At 45.4% G+C, this 21,332-nt stretch overlaps 1 protein-coding gene across 3 annotated transcripts in view; it reads left to right on the top strand.

The window, feature by feature from the left end:
• Positions 1-1,350: 1,350 nt before the first annotated feature.
• parp3 (poly (ADP-ribose) polymerase family, member 3) overlaps positions 1,351-21,332 on the top strand; it is a 40,184-nt gene continuing 20,202 nt past the window's right edge. The window contains exons 1-3 of one of the 3 annotated variants that reach the window (XM_080184519.1): positions 1,351-1,478; positions 16,699-16,890; positions 20,797-20,922. In XM_080184519.1, coding sequence (XP_080040645.1) covers positions 16,711-16,890; positions 20,797-20,922 — 306 coding nt within the window. In that variant the 5' untranslated portion in view covers positions 1,351-1,478; positions 16,699-16,710. Of the gene's footprint in view, positions 1,479-1,520; positions 1,649-2,196; positions 2,343-16,698; positions 16,891-20,796; positions 20,923-21,332 lie in introns of those variants that run through there. The other 2 variants (XM_080184525.1, XM_080184532.1) reach the window with 2 other exon arrangements.

Here is a 21,332-nt window from a genome sequence, read left to right as displayed (position 1 = left end):
CTGAGAGAGGGTTAACACTGCAGGGACTGAGGGAGGGTTAACACTGCAGGGACTGAGGGAGCGTTAACACTGTAGGGACTGAGGGAGGGTTAACACTGCAGGGACTGAGGGAGGGTTAACACTGCAGGGACTGAGGGAGGGTTAACACTGCAGGGACTGAGGGAGCGTTAACACTGTGTAGGGACTGAGGGAGGGTTAACACTGTAGGGACTGAGAGAGGGTTAACACTGTGTAGGGACTGAGAGGGGGTTAACACTGTGCAGGGACTGAGAGAGGGTTAACACTGTGCAGGGACTGAGAGAGGGTTAACACTGTGCAGGGACTGATAGAGGGTTAACACTGCAGGGACTGAGGGAGGGTTAACACTGTGCAGGGACTGAGAGAGGGTTAACACTGTGCAGGGACTGAGAGAGGGTTAACACTGCAGAGACTGAGCGAGGGTTAACACTGCAGGGACTGAGGGAGGGTTAACACTGCAGGGACTGAGGGAGGGTTAACACTGCAGGGACTGAGGGAGGGTTAACACTGCGTAGGGACTGAGGGAGGGTTAACACTGCAGGGACTGAGGGAGGGTTAACACTGTGCAGGGACTGAGAGAGGGTTAACACTGTGCAGGGACTGAGAGAGGGTTAACACTGTGCAGGGACTGATAGAGGGTTAACACTGTGCAGGGACTGATAGAGGGTTAACACTGCAGGGACTGAGGGAGGGTTAACACTGTGCAGGGACTGATAGAGGGTTAACACTGCAGGGACTGAGGGAGGGTTAACACTGTGTAGGGAGCGAGGAAGGGCTAACATTGTGTAGGGAGTGAGGGAGGGTTAACACTGTGTAGGGAGCGAGGGAGGGTTAACACTGTGCAGGGACTGAGGGAGGGTTAACACTGTGTAGGGAGCGAGGGAGGGTTAACACTGTGCAGGGAGGGAGGGAAGGAATGACCGAGGGAGGGTTAACACTGTGTAGGGAGGGAGGGAGGGTTAACACTGTGTAGGGACTGAGGGAGGGTTAACACTGTGCAGGGACTGAGGGAGGGTTAACACTGTGTAGGGAGCGAGGGAGGGTTAACACTGTGCAGGGAGGGAGGGAAGGAATGACCGAGGGAGGGTTAACACTGTGTAGGGAGGGAGGGAGGGTTAACACTGTGTAGGGAGCAACAGAGGGTTAACACTGTGTAGGGAGCGAGGGAGGGTTAACACTGCAGGGAGGGAGGGAAGGAATGAGTGAGAGAGGGTTAACACTGTGTCGGAAAGGAAGGAACGAGTGGGGGAGGGTTAACACTGCAGGGAAGGAGGGGGAGTTAATACTGTGGGCTGGCTGTGAGAAGGTAGCTGTTTCCATTTCTGATTGGATCAGTGTTTTTTGTGGGTGAGGCTATTTCCCCTAGCAACTGATCCTACTTGTACAGACTTGTTCAGCCTGTTTCTGAGGAGTTCTCCCAGCCAGCAGCTTTCATTCCAGACTGCAGACCAGATCCTTCAGTAAGTACCCGGCAGACTCTCTCAAGCTGTGGGTGTTGCAGATAATGCTGATATTCCTTATCCATTCCCAGTTTTTCCTGTCGTGTGTACTTTAGATCACAGTTAGCAAAGAGTGATGTATCTCGGCCAGATTGGTAACAAAGGCAACTTCCCTTCCCTGAAGGATACGAGTAAACTATTTGAAAAGAAAGACTTGCATTTATATATGATCTTTCATAGTGCCCAAAGCTTTTTAACAGTGTGTGAAGTACTTCTGAAAAATAGTTAGTCATTGTAAATTTTAATGGAAGTCTAACTGCTTCCTGTTGATTTTTACAGATTCCTGTTTTTTAATGAGTTCAGTTTCTCCACAATCAGGGCGGTGGGATTTGAAGTTTTCTGGATTACTAGACTAGGCCTCTGCTTGAGTGTTGTGAGTTAAAAGGTGCATTCACCCTCGATTTCTAAATACCTCCAGTGTGACCAACATTGGCTGAAATGTGGCTGTGCCATTGCTTTCTAATTTAATCACTGTGCTCCCAGTCCAACAACATCTTGATTTTGAAATTCTTACCTTTTTTTCAATCCATCCCTCCCTATCCCTCTCATTGCTTCTATCCCGAGAACCCTCTGAGATACCTGCACCCTGAATTCTGCCCTCTGATTTTAATCCCCCCACTATTGACGGCTGTGCCTTCAGCTGCCATAAACTACCTGCCTGCCTCTTCACTTCCCGTGTTAACCAGGGCTCGGTTGGTGGCTGAGTCACCTGGTTCTGGGTTCAAGTCCCACTCGAAGCCTGAGCACAAAAATCAAAGCTAGAACCCGAGTTACAGAGGGAATGCTGTACCATCACAGGAGCTATCTTTCAGATGAAACGTTAAAGTGAGTAACCAGCCTGTCTGTCCAATTGGGTGAATGCAAACGATTTACTGACACTATTTCGAAGAAAAGCAGGGGAGATCTCCCTGATGTTTTGTCCAATAAACCTCTCAATTAACAGCAGATTTTCTATTCATTATCACGTTGCTATTTGTGGGAGCTTGTTGCCTACAAATTGGCTGCTGTGTTTCCTACATTTCTATAGTGACTGCACTTCTGGAATGATTGTGAAACATTTTGAAATATTAAGTGGTGATTAAAAACTGTTATGAATACAAGTCTTGATATACTTAAAAGCTACATCTTTATCGATGCTATAGACGCCCCGTCCTAATATCTCCTTATGTGGTACAGTACCAAATTTTGTTTACTAACACTCCGGCAAAGTGCCTTTGGCTGTTTTAAACTGTTAAAGAGGCTGTGTACGTGTAACTGTGGATAGGCCCAGTCCTCTCTCCTCCAGCCAAGGCAGCAGTCTTTCCAATAGCTACAGTATTATCAGAAGCTGGTCTCGAGTGTGGGGGATGCGGAATTCTGGTTGCAGTTATCAGGAGAGGGGGGGGGTCTCAGGCTGAGTGGGGGTGGGGGGGGAGGTGGGTGCGGTAGTCTCGGGCTGTGGGGGGGTGTGGTTGCGGTTGGGATGAGTGAAATTGCAACGTTCTGATCTCGAGGTGATTGGGGGAAGTGCGGGGAGTCTGATCTCAGTTGGCGGGTGCAGGGTCTGGTCTAGGTGAGTGGTGGGAGGGGGGAGAGTTCTGACCTTAGGGTGAATGGAGGGGGTTTCTGGTCTCAAGGTAAGTGCAGGATGGTTCTGGTCTCAGGGTGAGTCGGGGAGGAGGGGGCCTGGCCTCGGGGTGAGTCGGGGGGGAGGGGGCCTGGCCTCGGGGCGAGTCGGGGGGGAGGGGGCCTGGCCTCGGGGCGAGTCGGGGGGGAGGGGGCCTGGCCTCGGGGCGAGTCGGGGGGGGGGAGGGGGCTTGGCTTTGGAGAATGGTCTTTCCCCAACTGTTGCTCAAAGATTTTTGGGACGGGAATGTCAGCTGGGATTCGGGACAATAGAATTTCAAACTCATCCACAGCAATCAGTGACTTTTAAGTTCAATGATATTGGTCGCAAGGAGATGGCTGGGGAAGGATTTAAAGGGACATTGTAATGTTGGTCATTAAACTGTGTTGAAAAGGAAGCAGCAAAAATCATCTTTTTTATAATGATGTGGCATACGAACGATATGGTGATGCCATTTACACCCACAGAGCAGTGCTGAGGGCGTGTTTCACCTTTGGAGTTGCTGTCTTTCAGATGAGATGTTAAACTGTCGGTTCAGTTTAATTGGATTAAAAGTAATCTTTAAAAATACTTCCTTGTCTGTAAAGTGCTTTGGGGTTTTTCAAGGTTGCAGAAAGCCTTAACAAACTGCCATTACTTTCATGTTTATATCGCCATGTGTTCAAGCAACAAACAAGCTGATATTCTTTAGGCAACTCTGCCTGTTTCAGATTTTGTAAAGAAGTTTATTAATGCTGTTTACCGATAGAGTTAAATTGAAGATTTGTTTCTGCTTCATGGCGCAAGAAGTGCTCTCTACTGGGGTGGGGCAGCTGCACTGTCAAGGGCTCCACCTGTTTGTTGTCATCAAGGCCTGGTGTGATTCCCTGTATTAAACATCTTGTTCGTTTCTTTATAGAATTTGGGCACTGTGGCGTATTTATAATTCAAAATAAAAGCCCAGAACCATTAGTTGCTGGGATTCATCTATCTGGTGAGCAAGTTGAGGAAGCACATATGTCACCCTGAGGCTGTGAGGGGTATCCTTGGAACCATATATCAGCCAGGGGAAGGGGAATTGTGTGACAACAGGAGTTGTCGTAGCTTTGAGCCCACAGGGTTCAGTGAACAGTGGGCCTAAGCGACAAGGCTGTTTTGATTAACTCTTTTGAGGGTCGACCACTAGGATGAGCAATCTCATTTTTTTCCCTGGAAACTTCAGGAAATGAACGTTAATCCCCAGGGCATTGTGTGGTTAAAAATAATCAGGCAAGACATCACTAGGGCGTTAAAAATATGATGTGTCCTTGTTTATTATTTATAAGAAAGGTATAGGGGGAAAGAGAATTAGAGGCAGGTAATCAGCTGGCAAAGTCCTCCAGGAGTAGGTCCAACTTTCTCGTTTGGTAAGCTGGCATTCACTAAAAAGCATGGAAAACCAAGGTCTGTGTTAATGGGAGACCTCCTCTGGCTGCTATTGAATTGAAGTCAACCTTAAAAGTGTTGAAATAGGCTAACCTCTCAAAATAGTGACAGCGAGAAATGCCGGGGCTCATTAATCGTTAAGAATAATTAATTAATGATCAGAACTGAATTGTAGTGAAGTGTAAGAGGCAACAATGATTCTGCTTTGTAAACAAGCTGATTATGAAACCGCTGAGGGATTTGATTTTCTCTACTCCTTTTATTTAGAAAGTAACGCTACCTGATGGGCGGAATCTTCCACGCCCACCAGCAGCGGGAAGCTTGCCGCACAGGGAGACACGATTTGATGTGAAGCCAAAGATTCGTTTCCCAGTGGAATGAACTGGAGCCATTTTGTTCTGGGGACCTTATAAGCAATGCCAGGAAGCCCACTTGGGTGCATTAGCAAGTCATGCATGGTCATTAAACAGCCAGCTTGCCAGGACTAAGTTCTCTCTCCAAATTAGTTTACTTATCAGCAAAAAATTGGAAGGTTCACATTACCGACTGCATTTAAGTGGTGTGACCTGATGAGGTCTTCCATGATTAGCAGCGTTAATGCTCTGTCCCCTTTGGGAGAATGTGTAAATGCCAGCCCATGCTTGAGCCCAGATGGTAGAGTAGAGCAAGTTGTGTGGGAAATAACAAGGGAGGGAAGGGTGAAACAGTAGCCAGGCAAAGGTGGTTGTCTGGGTGACCTTTAAATATAGCACCTGGACCTACAACCCCCAAGGTAACAGAAGGGAATGCGACTTCTGCCCAAACTCGTCATGAGATTCACCATGCTCCTCACAGATGCATTGGTAATGAGCCAAACAGTGCAAGATGGCACGTGACCAGCTGTGCAAGGGAAGAGCAGAAAAGGGCAAGCTGCAAGAAGGTGGATGAAGAAGATGAACAGTGGAAAGCAGGGGAAAGACCGAAGGGAGGGAAGCTAGACCATGATAAGGCTCATGGAAGGGTGAAATCGAAGTGATGGACACAAAATGGTTACCTGGCACACACAACGGACTCTGGGAAGGGACATTAAGAGGCACTGATTTTGGGCACAGACGTTTACACAAAGAGATAAAACCTGTAGTGTTTAAATTGCTGCAGGAAACTGGTCAGATCTTGATGCACCTTAAAACTTGAGATAAAAGCAGACCCGGAACAATGAGTTTGATAACAAGATCAGCCACTGATGGGGGGACATAAATGCATAAATGTGCATGATAAAATGAGTCATTAATAGAGGACATAACTGCATAAATGTATCTACTCTATGTACAATGATGTGTTAACTATCAATGTCTGTATCTGTCTGTTTATAACAATGTGTTAACTGTCAATGTCCGTACTGTCTACTGAACTTGTAACGAAGTGCCAACAGCTAATGTACATACTGTCTATTATCTAAAAAGTATAAAAGATGCTCAACTGCCATTGTGTAGTTGAGAAGGTAGCTGCCAGTATTGCAGAATGCCAGCACTTCTCCCAAAGCTTTGTCCGAGTAAAACTGTTTTGTTGAACCTTTAAGTCTGACTCCGAAGTGGTGAATTTCCCACAACAAATTGGCGTAGTCAGCAGGGTCTCACTACTGGCGGTAAGTTTGATCGATTGGCCATGATTGGCAAACCAGGGTAGAGATCATTGAATCTGTTAGACGGGGTCACAATATAGTTTAAAAGGGGTAAAATTAAGGAGTATTATAGCGATAAGTGCTGATTGTTGATGGTATAGTGATAAATATTGATTGACTATTACTTGTGCTGACCGACTAGAGGACAAGGAAGTGCCTGTCTCAAACGTGCAGCCTTAGACCGTTTGTTAAGAGGGGATATCCCCCATGCGAAGGTCAGATCCCTGAAGTGGGCTTAGAGGCACCAAGGGCACTTTGCCACGTGCTTCACGATCCTAAGGTCGGTTAACATCAAACTCTAGTGGCAAACAAAATAAGAAGTCTCACAACACCAAGTTAACGTCCAACAGGTTTATTTTTTAGCAAAAGCCACTAGTTTTCAGAGCGCTGGCTGCCCCTTCTTCAGGTGAGAACTCTGACCTAGAGCTAGATTCCGATAGAGAAACACATTGCTAGGAAGTAATCGTGGCCATACGATGCATAAAACACATTGCCAAGGAGGCAGTTGTGACTGGGGATAGTGAAGTCTGTGAGATGGCAGATAAAGAAGTTACGAGAGGATCTGCAGGATCTCTTATTTGAAGTACACATGACAGACAGGCGAGTGTTAATAAAGAGGATGCAAAAGGATGATGGGATACTTCTCAGACCTTAGAACAGCAGAGAAAGTGCATAGATGGGAAAAGAGAGACAAGGCAAAGAATGTATTATTAGTACATCAATTAGCGGGACTAATTGAATAGTCGCTTCCACCAAAAAGTGGAGTGAAGATAAAGAGAAGATTAGAGAGAATCCAGAGTGAGGGAACTGGAGAAATGAAACCAAGTGTTAGAGGAGAATCAATGGGGAGGGGAAACTGTTCCTCTACTCACTTATGAGTCCACACAATAGGGACCAACCACCCCTCCAGAGGAATGGGAAGCGCTAGAAAATAACTTTGCGCCGGTAACCCGAGGGAGGACAGACACGCAGCCAACAGCAAATTATAAACCCTTCACCCCAGGTGAAAGACAGCAGATAATGGCTTCCCTGGGTAAATTACAACCTAGAAGCGCAAACACTAAATTCTGGGAAGAATTAGATACAGTTTGGGTAGGAAACCAATTACACCTGAGAGACATACACCAACTGGTCAGGGCAGTCTGACCCGCCATTCCTTCAGCACAATGTTATAGTGGGGGATGTTGGACACAAGTAGTCACCCTAACAGCAGAAATAGATGCCCAACAAGCACCCTTCATCCAGTCTAAGACTGAAGTCCAGAGAGTTTCAGGAAATGCTCCTACTAACCGGAGCAGAATTACAATGACCAAGTGCTAAAGTGGGAAGGAACTGACTATGGGGAACGGTTGTTCCAGGTATACCAGGAATGCTCAGGGCAGCGAAACCCAGGCCGTGGGGATCGAGTGTTCATCCAGGCTTTCAAGGATGGGCTCTAGTGCTCACCAAACCATCCAAAAAATGGGAGTGATTATGTCCCAGGATTATGATGAACTAATGGAATGGGCTAGGGGCATACTGGGAGGAGGAGAGGAGAAATCCCAGACAAGAGTAAGGCAGGAAAGAGTAGCCATTTACAGTAATGGGGACGGGATTAAATCCAAACTGACTTGCCACAATTGTGGCCAAAAAGGGCACTTTGCAAGGGATTGCAGGGTCCCAAGGAGAGGAAACAAGTTTGGAAGCAGTGGCAAACACTGTAGTCACGGTAATAAAAATGAACACACAGAAGCAGTGTGTTGAAACAAACCCCCAACCCGATCCATGACCATAGCAGAACTGGAGGAACCAAGAAACCTCCAAGGTCAGCAAGACTGACGGTCTGCAGCCCCCATTTATAACGGTAAGAAGGAGGGAAGGACTTACGTGTCTGCACTGTTCGGTGGCAGGCAACGTGTGATGCCGGTGGACACAGGAGCATCCATATCTGTCACCGACCTACCCTTACCCACTACAAGTAAAATGATTTACCTAACCGGGATAGGAGGGAACAAAACACTTGCCTACCTGAGCGAGACCACGTTAGTAGAAATAAATAATTTGTATATACCAATGAGGTTTTGTGTGTGTAAAAATAATGAGGGTACAATAACGGGAAATGATTTAATGAAAGAATATGAGATTTTGATAGACCGTGGAAAGGGAGAATTAATCTGGCCAAGACAGGATGGTCAGAAAATTAGAATAGGGAAACTCAAGTCACCTTGAAACTATTAAGATGGCCACAGCCACCACCAGAGATTGGGAATTAGAGGCGGGAGGGTTCGGAGTCATCTGTGCCTCCGTCCCCAGAGGTATGGGCTAAAACAAAATTAGATACCGGCTTAACTAAAACAGACCCAATAAAGGTACCTGGACCAGAGCATAAGCCCCACCGACAATACCCAATAAAATCAGAAGCAGAGAAAGCTGCAGTGGAGGTAGTTAAAGGGTTAGTGGAAAAAGGAATTCTGAGGGAAACCACGAGTACCACTAACTCCCCAACCTGGCCAGTGAGCAAACCTGACGGAAGCTATAGGCTCACGATAGATTACACCAGACTCAACAAAGTCACGTTCCATATTCTAGTTTTCTGACTGTCCTGTCTTGCACCCCATTGTAGCAAGCCCCTCAACAATCCTGAATGGACTGTCATAGGAGCACAAAATATTCACAGTATTAGATACAGTCAACAGATTTTGGTCCCTCCCTTGGATCCCGAATCCCAGGACAAATTCGCCTTTACAGTGGGAGACAAACAGTATACTTGGACTCGCCCACTGCAGGAATTCCACAACAGCCCTGCTATTTTCCTTCGAGTAATGAGGGACATCCTGAACAGGGTAGAACTGCCAGAGGATAGCACAACCCTACAGCATGTAGATGATATCTTAATAGCTTCAGAGTTTGGACTTTAGTAAGTTTGGACTTCATATGAACTTTAGTAAGGCGTTTGATAAGGTTCACCATGGAAGGCTTCTGCAGAAAATGCAGATGTATGGGATTGAGGGTGATTTAGGTAATTGGATCAGGAATTGGCTGGAGGATAGGAGACAGAGGGTGGTGGTTGATGGTAAGTATTCGTCATGGAGTTCAGTTACGAGTGGTGTGCCTCAGGGATCTGTTTTGGGGCCACTGCTGTTTGTAATTTTTATAAATGATCTGGATGAGGGTATAGTTGGGTGGATTAGTAAATTTGCTGATGACACCAAAGTCAGAGGTGTGGTAGATAGTGAGGAAGGGTGTCTTAGTTTACAGGGAGACTTGGACAAGTTGCAGAGCTGGGCCGAGAGGTGGCGGATGGAGTTTAATGTGGAAAAGTGTGAGGTAATTCACTTTGGCAGGAATAACAGATGTGTAGAGTATAGGGCTAACGGTAGGACTCTGAATAGTGTGGATGAACAGAGGGATCTAGGTGCATGTGTACAAAGATCCCTGAAAGTTGGGAATCAAGTAGATAGGGTTGTTAGGAAGGCATACGGTGTCTTGGCGTTTATTGGTAGGGGGATTGAATTAAGGAGCCGCAGCGTCATGTTGCAACTGTACAAAACTCTGGTGCGGCCGCACTTGGAGTATTGTGTGCAGTTCTGGTCCCCACATTATAGGAAGGATGTGGAGGCTTTGGAGAGGGTGCAGAGGAGGTTTACCAGGATGTTGCCTGGTATGGAGGGGAGGTCCTTTGAGGAGAGACTGAGGGATTTGGGGTTGTTTTCGTTAGAAAGAAGGCGGCTAAGAGGGGACCTTATTGAAACATATAAGATGATTAGAGGTTTAGATAGGGTGGACAGTGATAGCCTTTTTCCTCGGATGGAGAAAGCTAGCACGAGGGGGCATAGCTTTAAATTAAGGGGTGGTAGTTATAGGACGGATGTCAGGGGTAGGTTCTTTACCCAGAGGGTGGTGAGGGATTGGAATGCCCTGTCTGCTGCAGTTGTAAATGCGCCTAGTTTGGGGGCGTTTAAGAGATCCGTGGATAGGTTTATGGATGGAAAGGGTTTGGTTTAGGTAGAGGGTCATTGCTTTTTGACTGGTCGGCGCAACATCGTGGGCCGAAGGGCCTGTTCTGTGCTGTTATGTTCTATGAGTTCAAGTCAGGAAGCACTATACCTAGTATTAAATGAGCTAATAACGGCAGAGTTAAAAGTGAGCCCCAAAAAGGCACAAATTGGGAAAGCACAAGTCCTGTACCTAGGACACTTAATATCCCAAGGGCTTAAAGAAATGCCAACAGACCGAAAGGCAGCGGTACAACAAATGCCGCGACCCGTCACCATAAGAGGAGTTAGGAAGGTAGTGGGACTGTTTAACTATAGCCGGAGTTTTATCCCAGAATTCACAAAATTGGCAGAACCTATACAAAAACTAGTTAAAGGGGGAAACCTAGCTTTAAATGCATAGAATGGGGGCCTGAGCAGGAAGAGGCTTACAACAAATTAAAAACAGGACTGATATCAGCCCCTGGACTAGGATTACCAGATTCCAATAACGAGTTCCACATACATTGTAGTAATGAGGGAGGGTTCTATTCCTCAGTGGTAACACAGGAGCATGGCAACAAAAAGAGACCCATAGGTTACTATTCATCTGCAGAAGGGCCGGTAGTCACCGGACTGCCAAAGTGCGTAGCCGCCTTGGATTGCGCCGCCTGGACCGTAAAGGTTAGCAAGCCAATAATAACGACAGGGAATATAATCCTCCACACCAAACACACTTTGGTGGAAATGCTGAATATGGGAAAGCTAAGGTCCGCCTCAAACGTGAGAAGGGCTAAATAGGAAGCTGTCCTTCTACCTCCAAGGAAATCCATAATAAAAATAAGGGACACAGGAAATAATCCAGCAGAAGGGATTTTAGACACAGGAGAGCCACACAATTGTGGGCATATAGATATGGATGTAGAAGGTGGTAGGATAAAGGATGTACCCTTAACAATAGCTGAGGAGACCCTTTTTGTAGATGGTTTACGTAAATATGTGGAAGGACCACCCCAGACAGGGTGGGAAGTAATAAATGACAAACTAGAAACAGTAAGGTCAGAAAGAATTGATAGAGGTCTATCCATGCAAGTGGCAGAACTAGTGGCACTCACAAAGGCGCTAGTTATCTGAAGGCAAGACAGTAAACATATATATAGATAGCCAGTACACATTTGGGATAATACACGACTGCACGACAGCATGGGGTAGAAAGGGGGTTTGTAACCACAGGAGGAACTCCTATTAAACACCAACAACGAATTGAGGCATTGCTAAAAGTTAGTGAGAAACCTCAAGAAGCTGCTGTAATAAAAATTAAAGCGCATCAGAAAGAACCAGGAAGAGATAATCCAGACTGGTTTAATTTCAAAGGGAATCAAGTCATAGATAGAGCAGCGCAATTAGCCTTCGAGCAGGAGACAGTTGGTGAGCTGCCAATAGCAGTAATGGGACAGACAGGAGATGAAATAGATATTCAGGACTTACATGAGGACACCTCAAAAGAGGAAAAGGAGAAGTGGGAAGCATAGGGAGCGAAGAAAGAGCCTGATAATGTTTGGAAATGAAATAAAATAGTGGCACCAGAGTGCATGCAAAACACCCTATTGGAACTACACCATGGACTCTCACACGTGGGAAGAAAGGCTATGATAACTAGTATAGGAAAGGAATGGGAAGAGACATAGCCCGACATTGTCACCAATGTGTGACGTGCGCACAACACAACCCTGGTCGACCCATAAAAATTAAGATGGGACACCAGCCCCGACCAAAGGGACCCTGGGAACACCTGCAAATGGATATCATAGGGCCACTGGGAATACAGATGCATAATTCCCTAAAAGTGGTGTCACAGGTAGATAGGATCGTAAAGAGTGCTTTGGGGATATTGGCCTTTATAAATCAAAGTATTGAGTATAAGAGTTGGAATGTTATGATGAGGTTGTATAAGACATTGGTGAGGCCAAATTTAGAGTATTGTGTGCAGTTTTGGTCACCTAATTACAGGAAGGATATTAATAAGGTTGAAAGAGTGCAGAGAAGGTTTACAAGGATGTTGCCAGGACTTGAGAAACTGAGTTATAAAGAAAGGTTGAATAGGTTAGGACTTTATTCCCTGGAGCGTAGAAGAATGAAGGGAGATTTGATAGAGGTGTATAAAATTATAAAGGGTATAGATAGAGTGAATACAAGCAGACTTTTTCCACTGAGGCTAGGGGAGAAAAAAACTAGAGGACGTGGGTTAAGGGTGAAGGGGGAAAAGTTTAAAGGGAATATTGTGGGGGGGGGGGGGGTTCTTCACACAGAGAGTGGTGGGCGTGTGGAATGAGCTACCAGATGAAGTGGTAAATGAGGGCTCACTTTTAACATTTAAGAAAAACTTGGACAGGTACATGGATGAGAGGGGTGTGGAGGGATATGGTCCAAGTGCAGGTCAGTGGGACTAGGCAAAAAAATGGTTCAGCACAGACAAGAAGGGCCAAAAGGCCTGTTTCTGAGCTGTAATGTTCTATGGTTCTATGGTAAGTATTTCCCATTATATTGAGGCTAAGAGCTACCACAAACTGAACAACTGGATTAACCCCTTATGAACTGATGACAGGAAGGGGATGCAATTACCAGGAAGTATCATAACAGGTGGGGCCGATGTAGGCCCACTAAAAGACAAAATCAAAAGATATGTTTTGGAACTAAGCGCCCAACTAAAAGGGTTGCATAAATTAGTAAAAGATAATCAGGAAGAAAGAGATGCACAGAGAGAGCTCGAAATGCTCACTGATGTCCCAACAGTGGGAAGTCACGTCCTAGTAAAAACATTACCCGAAAAACCAGGGTTTGCACCAAAATGGAATGGGCCGTATGAAGTTATAATTAGTGGAGATACCTTTGCCTGTGTAGACATAAGAGGGAAAAGTGTATGGAAACATTGGACCCAGCTGAAACTACATAAAGAAATGAATGAATGAATTAAAGTGACCAGAGTGCTTTCCCCAAAACAGGTGATGACTGCAAGCAAGAGTAACTGATGCGTTCTGATTAACAATAAAGTTTTTGGAAAATTGTATAATTTTAAGTAATAAGATTGATACTTGCCTGTTGCAGACACGTGTAAGATCACGTATATAATTGTATTATTCTGTGTTGTCGCAACTGTAACCCTGACTGGGCTCAAGGATAACCTAATTTACAAGGCTCATTTACATTTACATGGAAATTGAACTGGATGTTACCCATTAGCCCAATCTGTAGAAGCCTTATTTGTGACCACCCCTGGGTGGACCTCCCATAATTTATATATAGTAGATACCTCAGACGCACCCTTTAAGAGACAAATTGGCAAATATAAAAGGGGTATACAGGGAAGATGTATACAGATCCTGTGTGCAGGGGGCTCCAGGGGTAAGAGGAAGAATCGTAGAATCCTACACTGCAGAAAGAGGCCCTTCGGCCCATCGAGTCTGCACCGACCACAGTCCCACCCAGGCCCTACCCCCACATATTTTACCTGCTAATCCCTCTAACCTAAGCATCCCAGTACACTAAGGGGCAATTTTAGCATGGCCAATCAACCTAACCTGCACATCTTTGGACTGTGGGAGGAAACTGGGGCACCCAGAGGAAACCCACGCAGACAAGAGGAGAATGTGCAAACTCCATACAGACAGTGACCCAAGCCGGGAATCGAACCCAGGTCCCTGGAGCTGTGAAGCAGCAGTGCTAACCACTGTGCTACTGCGCAAGCGTGCTTGGACAATGCAAGCTATCCGCTTTGTTTTTTGGGGTAGGGATGGGGATGTGCGTACGCCTTGGTCCCCAAGAATGTTCCCTGCATACAGATGCAGTGTGTCCGTCAGCACTGTCGGGTAAATAGGGGTCAGTTTACTTGTACCTGTGAAGAGCAGAGATGCCTGAATGTAACCGCGGGGAGGCAGCTCATTTATAGACTGTGTAATGGGACTCATGTCAGCTCAGCTGAATGGACATACCCATTTGATACTTACCAGGTGGTGGGATCAAACAGGGAATCAAGTAAATGGAGCAATTGGCAGAGTACACAAACCAATAATCAGGGCACTAAATGCTACCCGGCTAAGAAAGGATTTGTATTCCTCTTCAACGGCACCTACACAACAGCAACACGAACCCTCCTGATCCTTTCTGCAGTAGGGACAATAGGACCACTCACTGTTCCATGCCCTCAGAAGAGGCATATCCGGAGAAAGATAGTAACCCAAGCCACCAGCAAGGAATTCTGTGCTGATTGGGAAATCCTGGGCACATTGGGACCATCACTGGGATACGGGTTCCTTGGAGCCCTATCTCTGGGGAGGGGCAGCAGGAGTAATTAGTGCCAAAAGTAGAAACCATATTATCTGTGGACTAACAGTCCTGGGAAACAGCACTTCAAAAGCACTGGAGGCTGTTAACCAAGAAACGGCTGAATTGAGATTATACGCACAGCAGGCCTGATATGCAGTAGGCTACCAGTTAGCCCAATGGGGGCAAGTATGCACAATCATAGGAGACAAATTCATTACACATGTTACAGATGAGTCTTACAATATCACCCAAGTCATTAATAACTTCAGACAAGGACCCAAGAAAGGGAGTAGCTGCCTAGAAAGGCTGATGGGGAGATCCTGGGAATCCTAGTTAACACAGTAAAAAGTCTGACAACACCAGGTTTTAGTCCAACCTATTTATTTGATAATATACTCACAAGCTTTCGAGGGGACTGCCTCTTCGTCAGGTGAATGGAGAGTTCTGGCCTCATACAGAGCATATAAAGCACAGACAGTTTAGAGATTACTGATTAAAATGCGAATCCTTACACCTAACCTGCTGTTCAAGACCTGAAGTGGCTGATAATGTGAGTGGAAGGAGCACTGATCACAGTTTAAAGAGATCAGTGCTCCTTCCACTCACATTATCAGCCACTTCAGGTCTTGAACAGCAGGTTAGGTGTAAGGATTCGCATTTTAATCAGTAATCTCTAAACTGTCTGTGCTTTATATGCTCTGTATGAGGCAAGAACTCTCCATTCACCTGACGAAGAGGCAGTCCCCTCGAAAGCTTGTGAGTATATTATCAAATAAATAGGTTGGACTAAAACCTGGTGTTGTCAGACTTTTTACTGTGTTTACGCCAGTCCAATGCCGGCATACCCACATCATGAATCCTAGTTAATGCATGGACTGATCATTCTCATTGCAATAGTAATTGTCTGTTGCCTAATTGTTGGATGTCTTAATGTCTGTTGCAAAGTATTGGTGACATGAATTGTGCCAGGAGCCAGCGTAACCATCGAGGAAGAATAAATGATGGAACCCCCAGAGATAGCAAGAGCTACGAGGAAGGAAAGGAAAAGGTGGACATCTACCTGTGAAGATGCTGCTGTTATTGATCTGTGAATTATTGAATAATAATTCTAACCAAAAGGGGGAGTTGTTAGGGTGAAATCGAAATGATGGACACAAAATGGTTATCTGGCACATACAAAATGGATTCTGGGAAGGGACATTAAGAGGCACTGACTTCGGGCACAGACATTTACACAAAGAGATAAAACCTGTAGTGTTTAAATTGCTGCAGGAAACTGGTCAGACCTGATACACCTTAAAACTTGAGATAAAAGCAGACCCAGAACCATGAGTTTGATAACGAGAACAGCCACTGCTGGTGACATAAATGTATATAACAAAACCAGTCATTGATAGAGGACATAACTGCATAAATATCTACTCCATGAGCAGTGACGTGTTAACTATCAAGGTCCATTCCTGTCTGCTTATAACAATGTGTTAACTGTCAATGTCCGTACTGTCTACTCAACTTATAACAATGTGCTAATGGCTAATGTCCGTATTGTCTATTATCTAAAAAGTATCAAAGATGCTCAACTGCCATTGTGTAGTTGAGAAGGTGGCTACCAGTATTGTGGAGCGCCAGCACTTCTCCCAAAGCTTTGTCCAAATAAAACTGTCTTGTTGAACCTTTAAGTCTGACTCCGAAGTGGTGAATTTCTCACAACACTCACAAACAAGGGGGTCAAAGGAATACCATATTATTTACTGGAAGGAGATGCATAAAGACTCCAGAGGTAGTGAGTAGAAGTCCACATGGGCATGGGCGCTTGCAGATGATGGACTCTGGGGAAGGGTGGCTGAATCAAGGAACAGACTTCTTCCTGAAGCAGCTAGCCTTTTCCCTCTGGGTTGCTGACATAGTGTACGGTCTGGTGAAGACAGGTGGACTGGAGACTGTGCTATAAGTATGCTGGAATGCAATTTAAACATGACGCTGGGACCTTCAATCCCGCCAGCTGACAGTGGACAGGCACATCAGCTGAGGGAACTTGCTTGTGCATAATTAATGAGTTTCTAAATGCAGAATCTGATGTGGGATCCTGTCATGCTTGTTAGTAGGAAAGGTGCTACCAGAACTGCCCGCTATTGCACTTAGTCTCAAAAATGAAGAATTCCATCTGGCCCCCTTCTCTCTCTCTCTCTCTCTCTCCCTCTCTCCCTTTAACTTGCTTTTATTTCCAATTTTCAGCTTGATTCAGCAATGCCACCAAAGAGGAAATCAGCTGCCACCAAATCAGATGCCAAGCAAAAGAAGGTCAAAGTTGAGCCAGAGGAGGACAATGTCAAGTCAACCATTGAAGCTTTAAAAGCTGCTCCGAAAGACCAGATCAGGGCCAAGATTGATGAGCATTGCCAGCTGAGTAGGAATGCATTGGCAACGGTATGTGGCTCCAGTGTTAGTATTCCTGCATACTCATCTATTACTTTGATTTGATCTATTATTGTCACATGTATTAGTATACAGTGAAAAATATTGTTTCTTGCGTGCTACCATTCATTAAGAAGGAAAGGAAAGAGGGCAGAATGTAGTGTTAGAGAGAACGATTAACAATGCGAAGTAGGTCCATTCAAAAGTCTGATGGCAGCAGGGAAGAAGCTGTTCTTGAGTCAGTTGCTACATGTCCTCAGACTTTTGTATCTTTTTCCCAACAGAAGAAGGCTGTCTATATCAAAGTGCCAACATCTCCCACTGCGGCAGAGTTACAAAAATCAGAATATTCCTCCAGAGTTCTGAGTTTTCTGTTGCAATTAAAAGATTTTTTAAAACATCAACTTTTTTAAAAGCACAGTTCCGCAACACCAGCTGCCTACCTGTGTGTAAGAGACTGGCCTGCAAACCCTGACAGCGAGTGCCAGAGATGACATCATGGCCAAACCCAATCCTATCTCTACACTCACACAGGAGTCACAGACCAGTTGAATAGTCTCATGCTGTGATGTGGAAGGCAATGATCGGTGTTGCAGCCAGGCTACACCAGAGATCAGGCAGTAAGGTCAATGGTGAACATATCCATCCGCAGCCTCCTTGTTAATAAAAAATAGGAATTGGTGTAGGGCATTCAGTCCTTTCAGCCTGCTCCACGTGGCTGATCCTCTCTTTTAATATCCCATTCCAGCACTCTCCTTATATCCCTTGGCAACCTTTAGAGTCTAGAAATCTCTTTCTTTCTTAAATATATTCAGTGATTTGACCTCCATAGCCGTCGGTGACAGAGAAGTCCACAGGTTCATCACCCTCTCAGTGAAGAGCGAGTGCCTTATCTCAGTCCTAAGTGGCCTACCAAGTATCCTGAGACTGTGATATCTTGTTCTCAACCCTTCAGTCGGGGGAACAACATTCCTGTATCTAGTCTGTCCAGCATTGTTAGAATTTTATATCCTTCAGTTAAATCCCCTATTAAGTCCCAGTGAATTTAGACCCAGTCAACTCAATTTCTTCTCATACGACAGTGCTGCCATCCCAGGAATCAGTCTGGTGAATTTTCACTGCAGTCCCTCCATGGCAACTATATCCTTCCTTAGATAAGGAGACCAAAACTGCAGACAACACTCAAGGCCCTGTTGAGGCAGCCTAACTCACCACAGATCAATGGTTGAAATATTAGCTGTTAGGTTCACATTTTAGAAATTTCCAAACATTGCCCTCATCAAGGAAACTGAAATAAAAGTACAAGATGTCAGAAACACACCAGTCAACATTAGTGAAGAGGAAAGATGGGCCCTGACATTCAGGATATATACACTGCCTCAAAACTGAATTGACAGCATTTCAGAGAAATTGTACAGCGCAGGAGAAGACCATTTGCCCAGTGTGAATCTGTTGGCTTTGTGAAAGGGCAATTAGTTGGCAGCATGTTTGCCTCCAAGGCAGAGGCTGTGGGTTCAATTCCCACACAGAGACTTGACCAGAAAACCTGGGCTGGGCTGACATTCCAGTGTGGTATTGTGAGAGTGCTGCACTGTCTGAAGTACAGCCCTTATTATGAAACATTAAAATAAGGCCCCATCTGCTCTGTTTGAAGATAAACAGGGGCGTTATTCCTAGTATCCTGGCCATTATTTTTCCATCAGTCAGCATCACATTGCTGTTGTGGGAACATTACAACAGTGACCACACTTCAAAAAAAAGGTATTTGTCCAATTTCCCTACTCTGTAGAACTTCAATTCTTTTTCCTATCAAATATTTTCCTTTCATCTATCTATGAAATAGATTCTCCCTATATCACTGCATAGCACTGCTACCTCGCAGCACCAGGGACCTGGGTTCAACTTTAGCCTAGGGTCACTGTCTGTGTGGAGTTTTTACATTCACCCTGTGTCTGCGTGTGTTTCCTCCCACCGTCCAAAGACATACAGATCAAGTGGATTGGCCATGGTAAATTGCCCCAAGATGTGAAGGTTAGGGGGATTTGCACAGCAAATACCTGGGGTTACAGAAATAGGTTCTGCTTGGGATGCTCTGTCAAAGAGTCAGTACAGACTCGATGGGCCAAATGGCCTCCATCTGCACAGTAGAGATTCTCTGATTCTGTCCATTCTATCAAATTCTCTCCTAATTTTGTAAAGCACTATTAGAACCTTGATTAGGCTGCACTTGGAATATAGTGTTCAATTCTGGTCACCACACTACCAGAAGGATGTGGAGGCTTTGGAGAGGGTACAGAAAAGATTTACCAGGATGTTGCCTGGTATGGAGGGCATTAGCTATGAGGAGAGGTTGGAGAAATGTGGTTTGCTGTCACTGGAGTGACGGAGGTTGAGGGACACCCTGATAGAAGTTTACACGATTAAGAAGGGCATGGATGGAATGGATAGTCAGAAGCTTTTTCCTAGAGTGGAGGAGTCAATTACCAAGGGGCATAGGTTTAAGGTGTGAGGGCAAGGTTTAAAGGAGATGTACAAGACAAGTTTTGGTGGGTGCCTCGCTGCAGGGAGAGGTATTGGAAGCAGATAGTTTTAAGGGGCTTCTTGACACATACACGAATAGGATGGGAATAGAGGGATATTCCAGAAGTGTAGGAATCCTTTGATCAGGCTGTAAAAACCAACCTGATTCACTAATGTCCTTTAGGAAGAGAAATCTGCCATCCTTCCTAGTCTGGCCTACATTCTTCCTAGTCCAGACCCACAACAATGTAGTTTTCAGGGGCTTTTAACTGCCCCTCTGAAATGGCCTAGCAAGCTACTTAATTTTAGGGCAATTAGGGATGGGCAATAAATGTTTGCTGGTGATACTCACTTCCCATGAAAGAATAGATAAAGAACTATTGTGGTAAAGCTCCCCTGAGCCATCCCCATGGTTGGAAAATATGGAGGAATATCAGCCATTGAGCTGAATGTTTCCAAACTTTTGAATTGAGAGGTAATCTGATCAAGTTGTTTAAAATGATGAGTGGATTTGTTAGTGTAGATAGACGGGATAGGGGTGAGGAGGAAAACAGCCTGAGGAAAAAACCTATTTGACCTCATCTTTGCTAGTTTACCTCTTGCAGTTCTCTCCGACCATGACGATATCTGTAGGAGCAGTCCTCATGGATTCAAAGTCCCATCTTCACATTGAGGATACACTCCATCATGTTTAGTGGTCTAGCAACTCAAGACTGGGTGTCCATGAGGTGTTGTGGGCCATCAGCAGCAGCAGAACTGTACTGAACCACAATCTGTAACCTCATGGCCTGGCATATCCCCCACTCTACCATCACCACCAAACCTGGGGATCAACCCTGGTTCCGTGAAGAGGGCAGGAGACCATGCCTTCCATACCCATGACCTCTAACACTTAGAAGGACAAGGGCAGCAGATACCTGGGAACACCACCACCTGCAACTTCCCCTCCAAGCTACTCCTGACTTGGAAATATATAACTGTTCCTTCACTGCCACTCTGTCAAAATCCTGGAATTCCCTTCCTAACAACACTGTGGGTGTACATATGGCCGTTCAAGAAGGTGGCTCATCACTATCTTTTCTTAAGGGCAATTAGGGATGGGCAATAAATGCTGACCCTAGCCAGCAATGTCCACATCCTATGAAAAAATAAAAAGAAGTGGGTTAAGGAGACAATGAGGAGATAGGCTGCAACGGCAGCAAATCTGAAATGGGCAAAGCACAAGACGTTTCAAACAGTGGATAGGGTCACAGTGATGCGCATCCTGGGTAGTTCACTTGCTGTGCCAAGACTAGCTTTCATAGGCCTTAGTTCACACTGACAGGCTTTTCTCATATATATCCACAGGAACGTGGTGTTTCACATTGCACACATCAAGACAGATTGCTTTTGTTACAGGTTCATGAGGACTATGATTGCATGTTGAACCAAACCAACATTGGAAACAACAACAATAAATTCTACATCATCCAGCTGATCAAACTGAATAACTCGTATTACTGCTGGAATCGGTGGGGCCGGGTGGTAAGTAGCAGAGGCAACAAGATCTTTCTTTTAACTTCAACTTTCCCCCACCTCCTTAACTAGTAGAGTGAGGGGGTTGGTGTCATTCTGTTTACCCCGGGGTGGGGTATGGGAGAACTAGGCTGGATGTGGGGGGAGGAGATTCTGGTCCATTATTGGGTCTCAGGGTAGGTTTAGGTGCTCAGTTCAGTTATCAGGGATAATGGTCAGGAGAGACTCTGGGTTGAGATGGGGACCAGGGGGTAAGACTCTAGGCAGTCATTTGTCTTGGCAAGGTGGCCAAAGGTTTCTCCGTGAGGCCTGTGGCTGTACGAGAGAAGCTCAAGCCTCAGGTTAGACTCCAGGGAGTTCGGCTCTCCCACTGTCAGATTTCCAGCCAAATTTCAGTCATGGCACTGATGATGTCATCA

The sequence above is a fragment of the Carcharhinus amblyrhynchos genome, chromosome 3, assembly GCF_965287045.1.
Source record: "Carcharhinus amblyrhynchos chromosome 3, sCarAmb.v2.hapA, whole genome shotgun sequence".
Classification (NCBI taxonomy): Eukaryota; Metazoa; Chordata; class Chondrichthyes; order Carcharhiniformes; family Carcharhinidae; genus Carcharhinus; species Carcharhinus amblyrhynchos.
The sequence above is the reverse complement of the archived record's forward strand: the minus strand, read 5'-3'. Positions and strand labels throughout refer to the sequence as shown.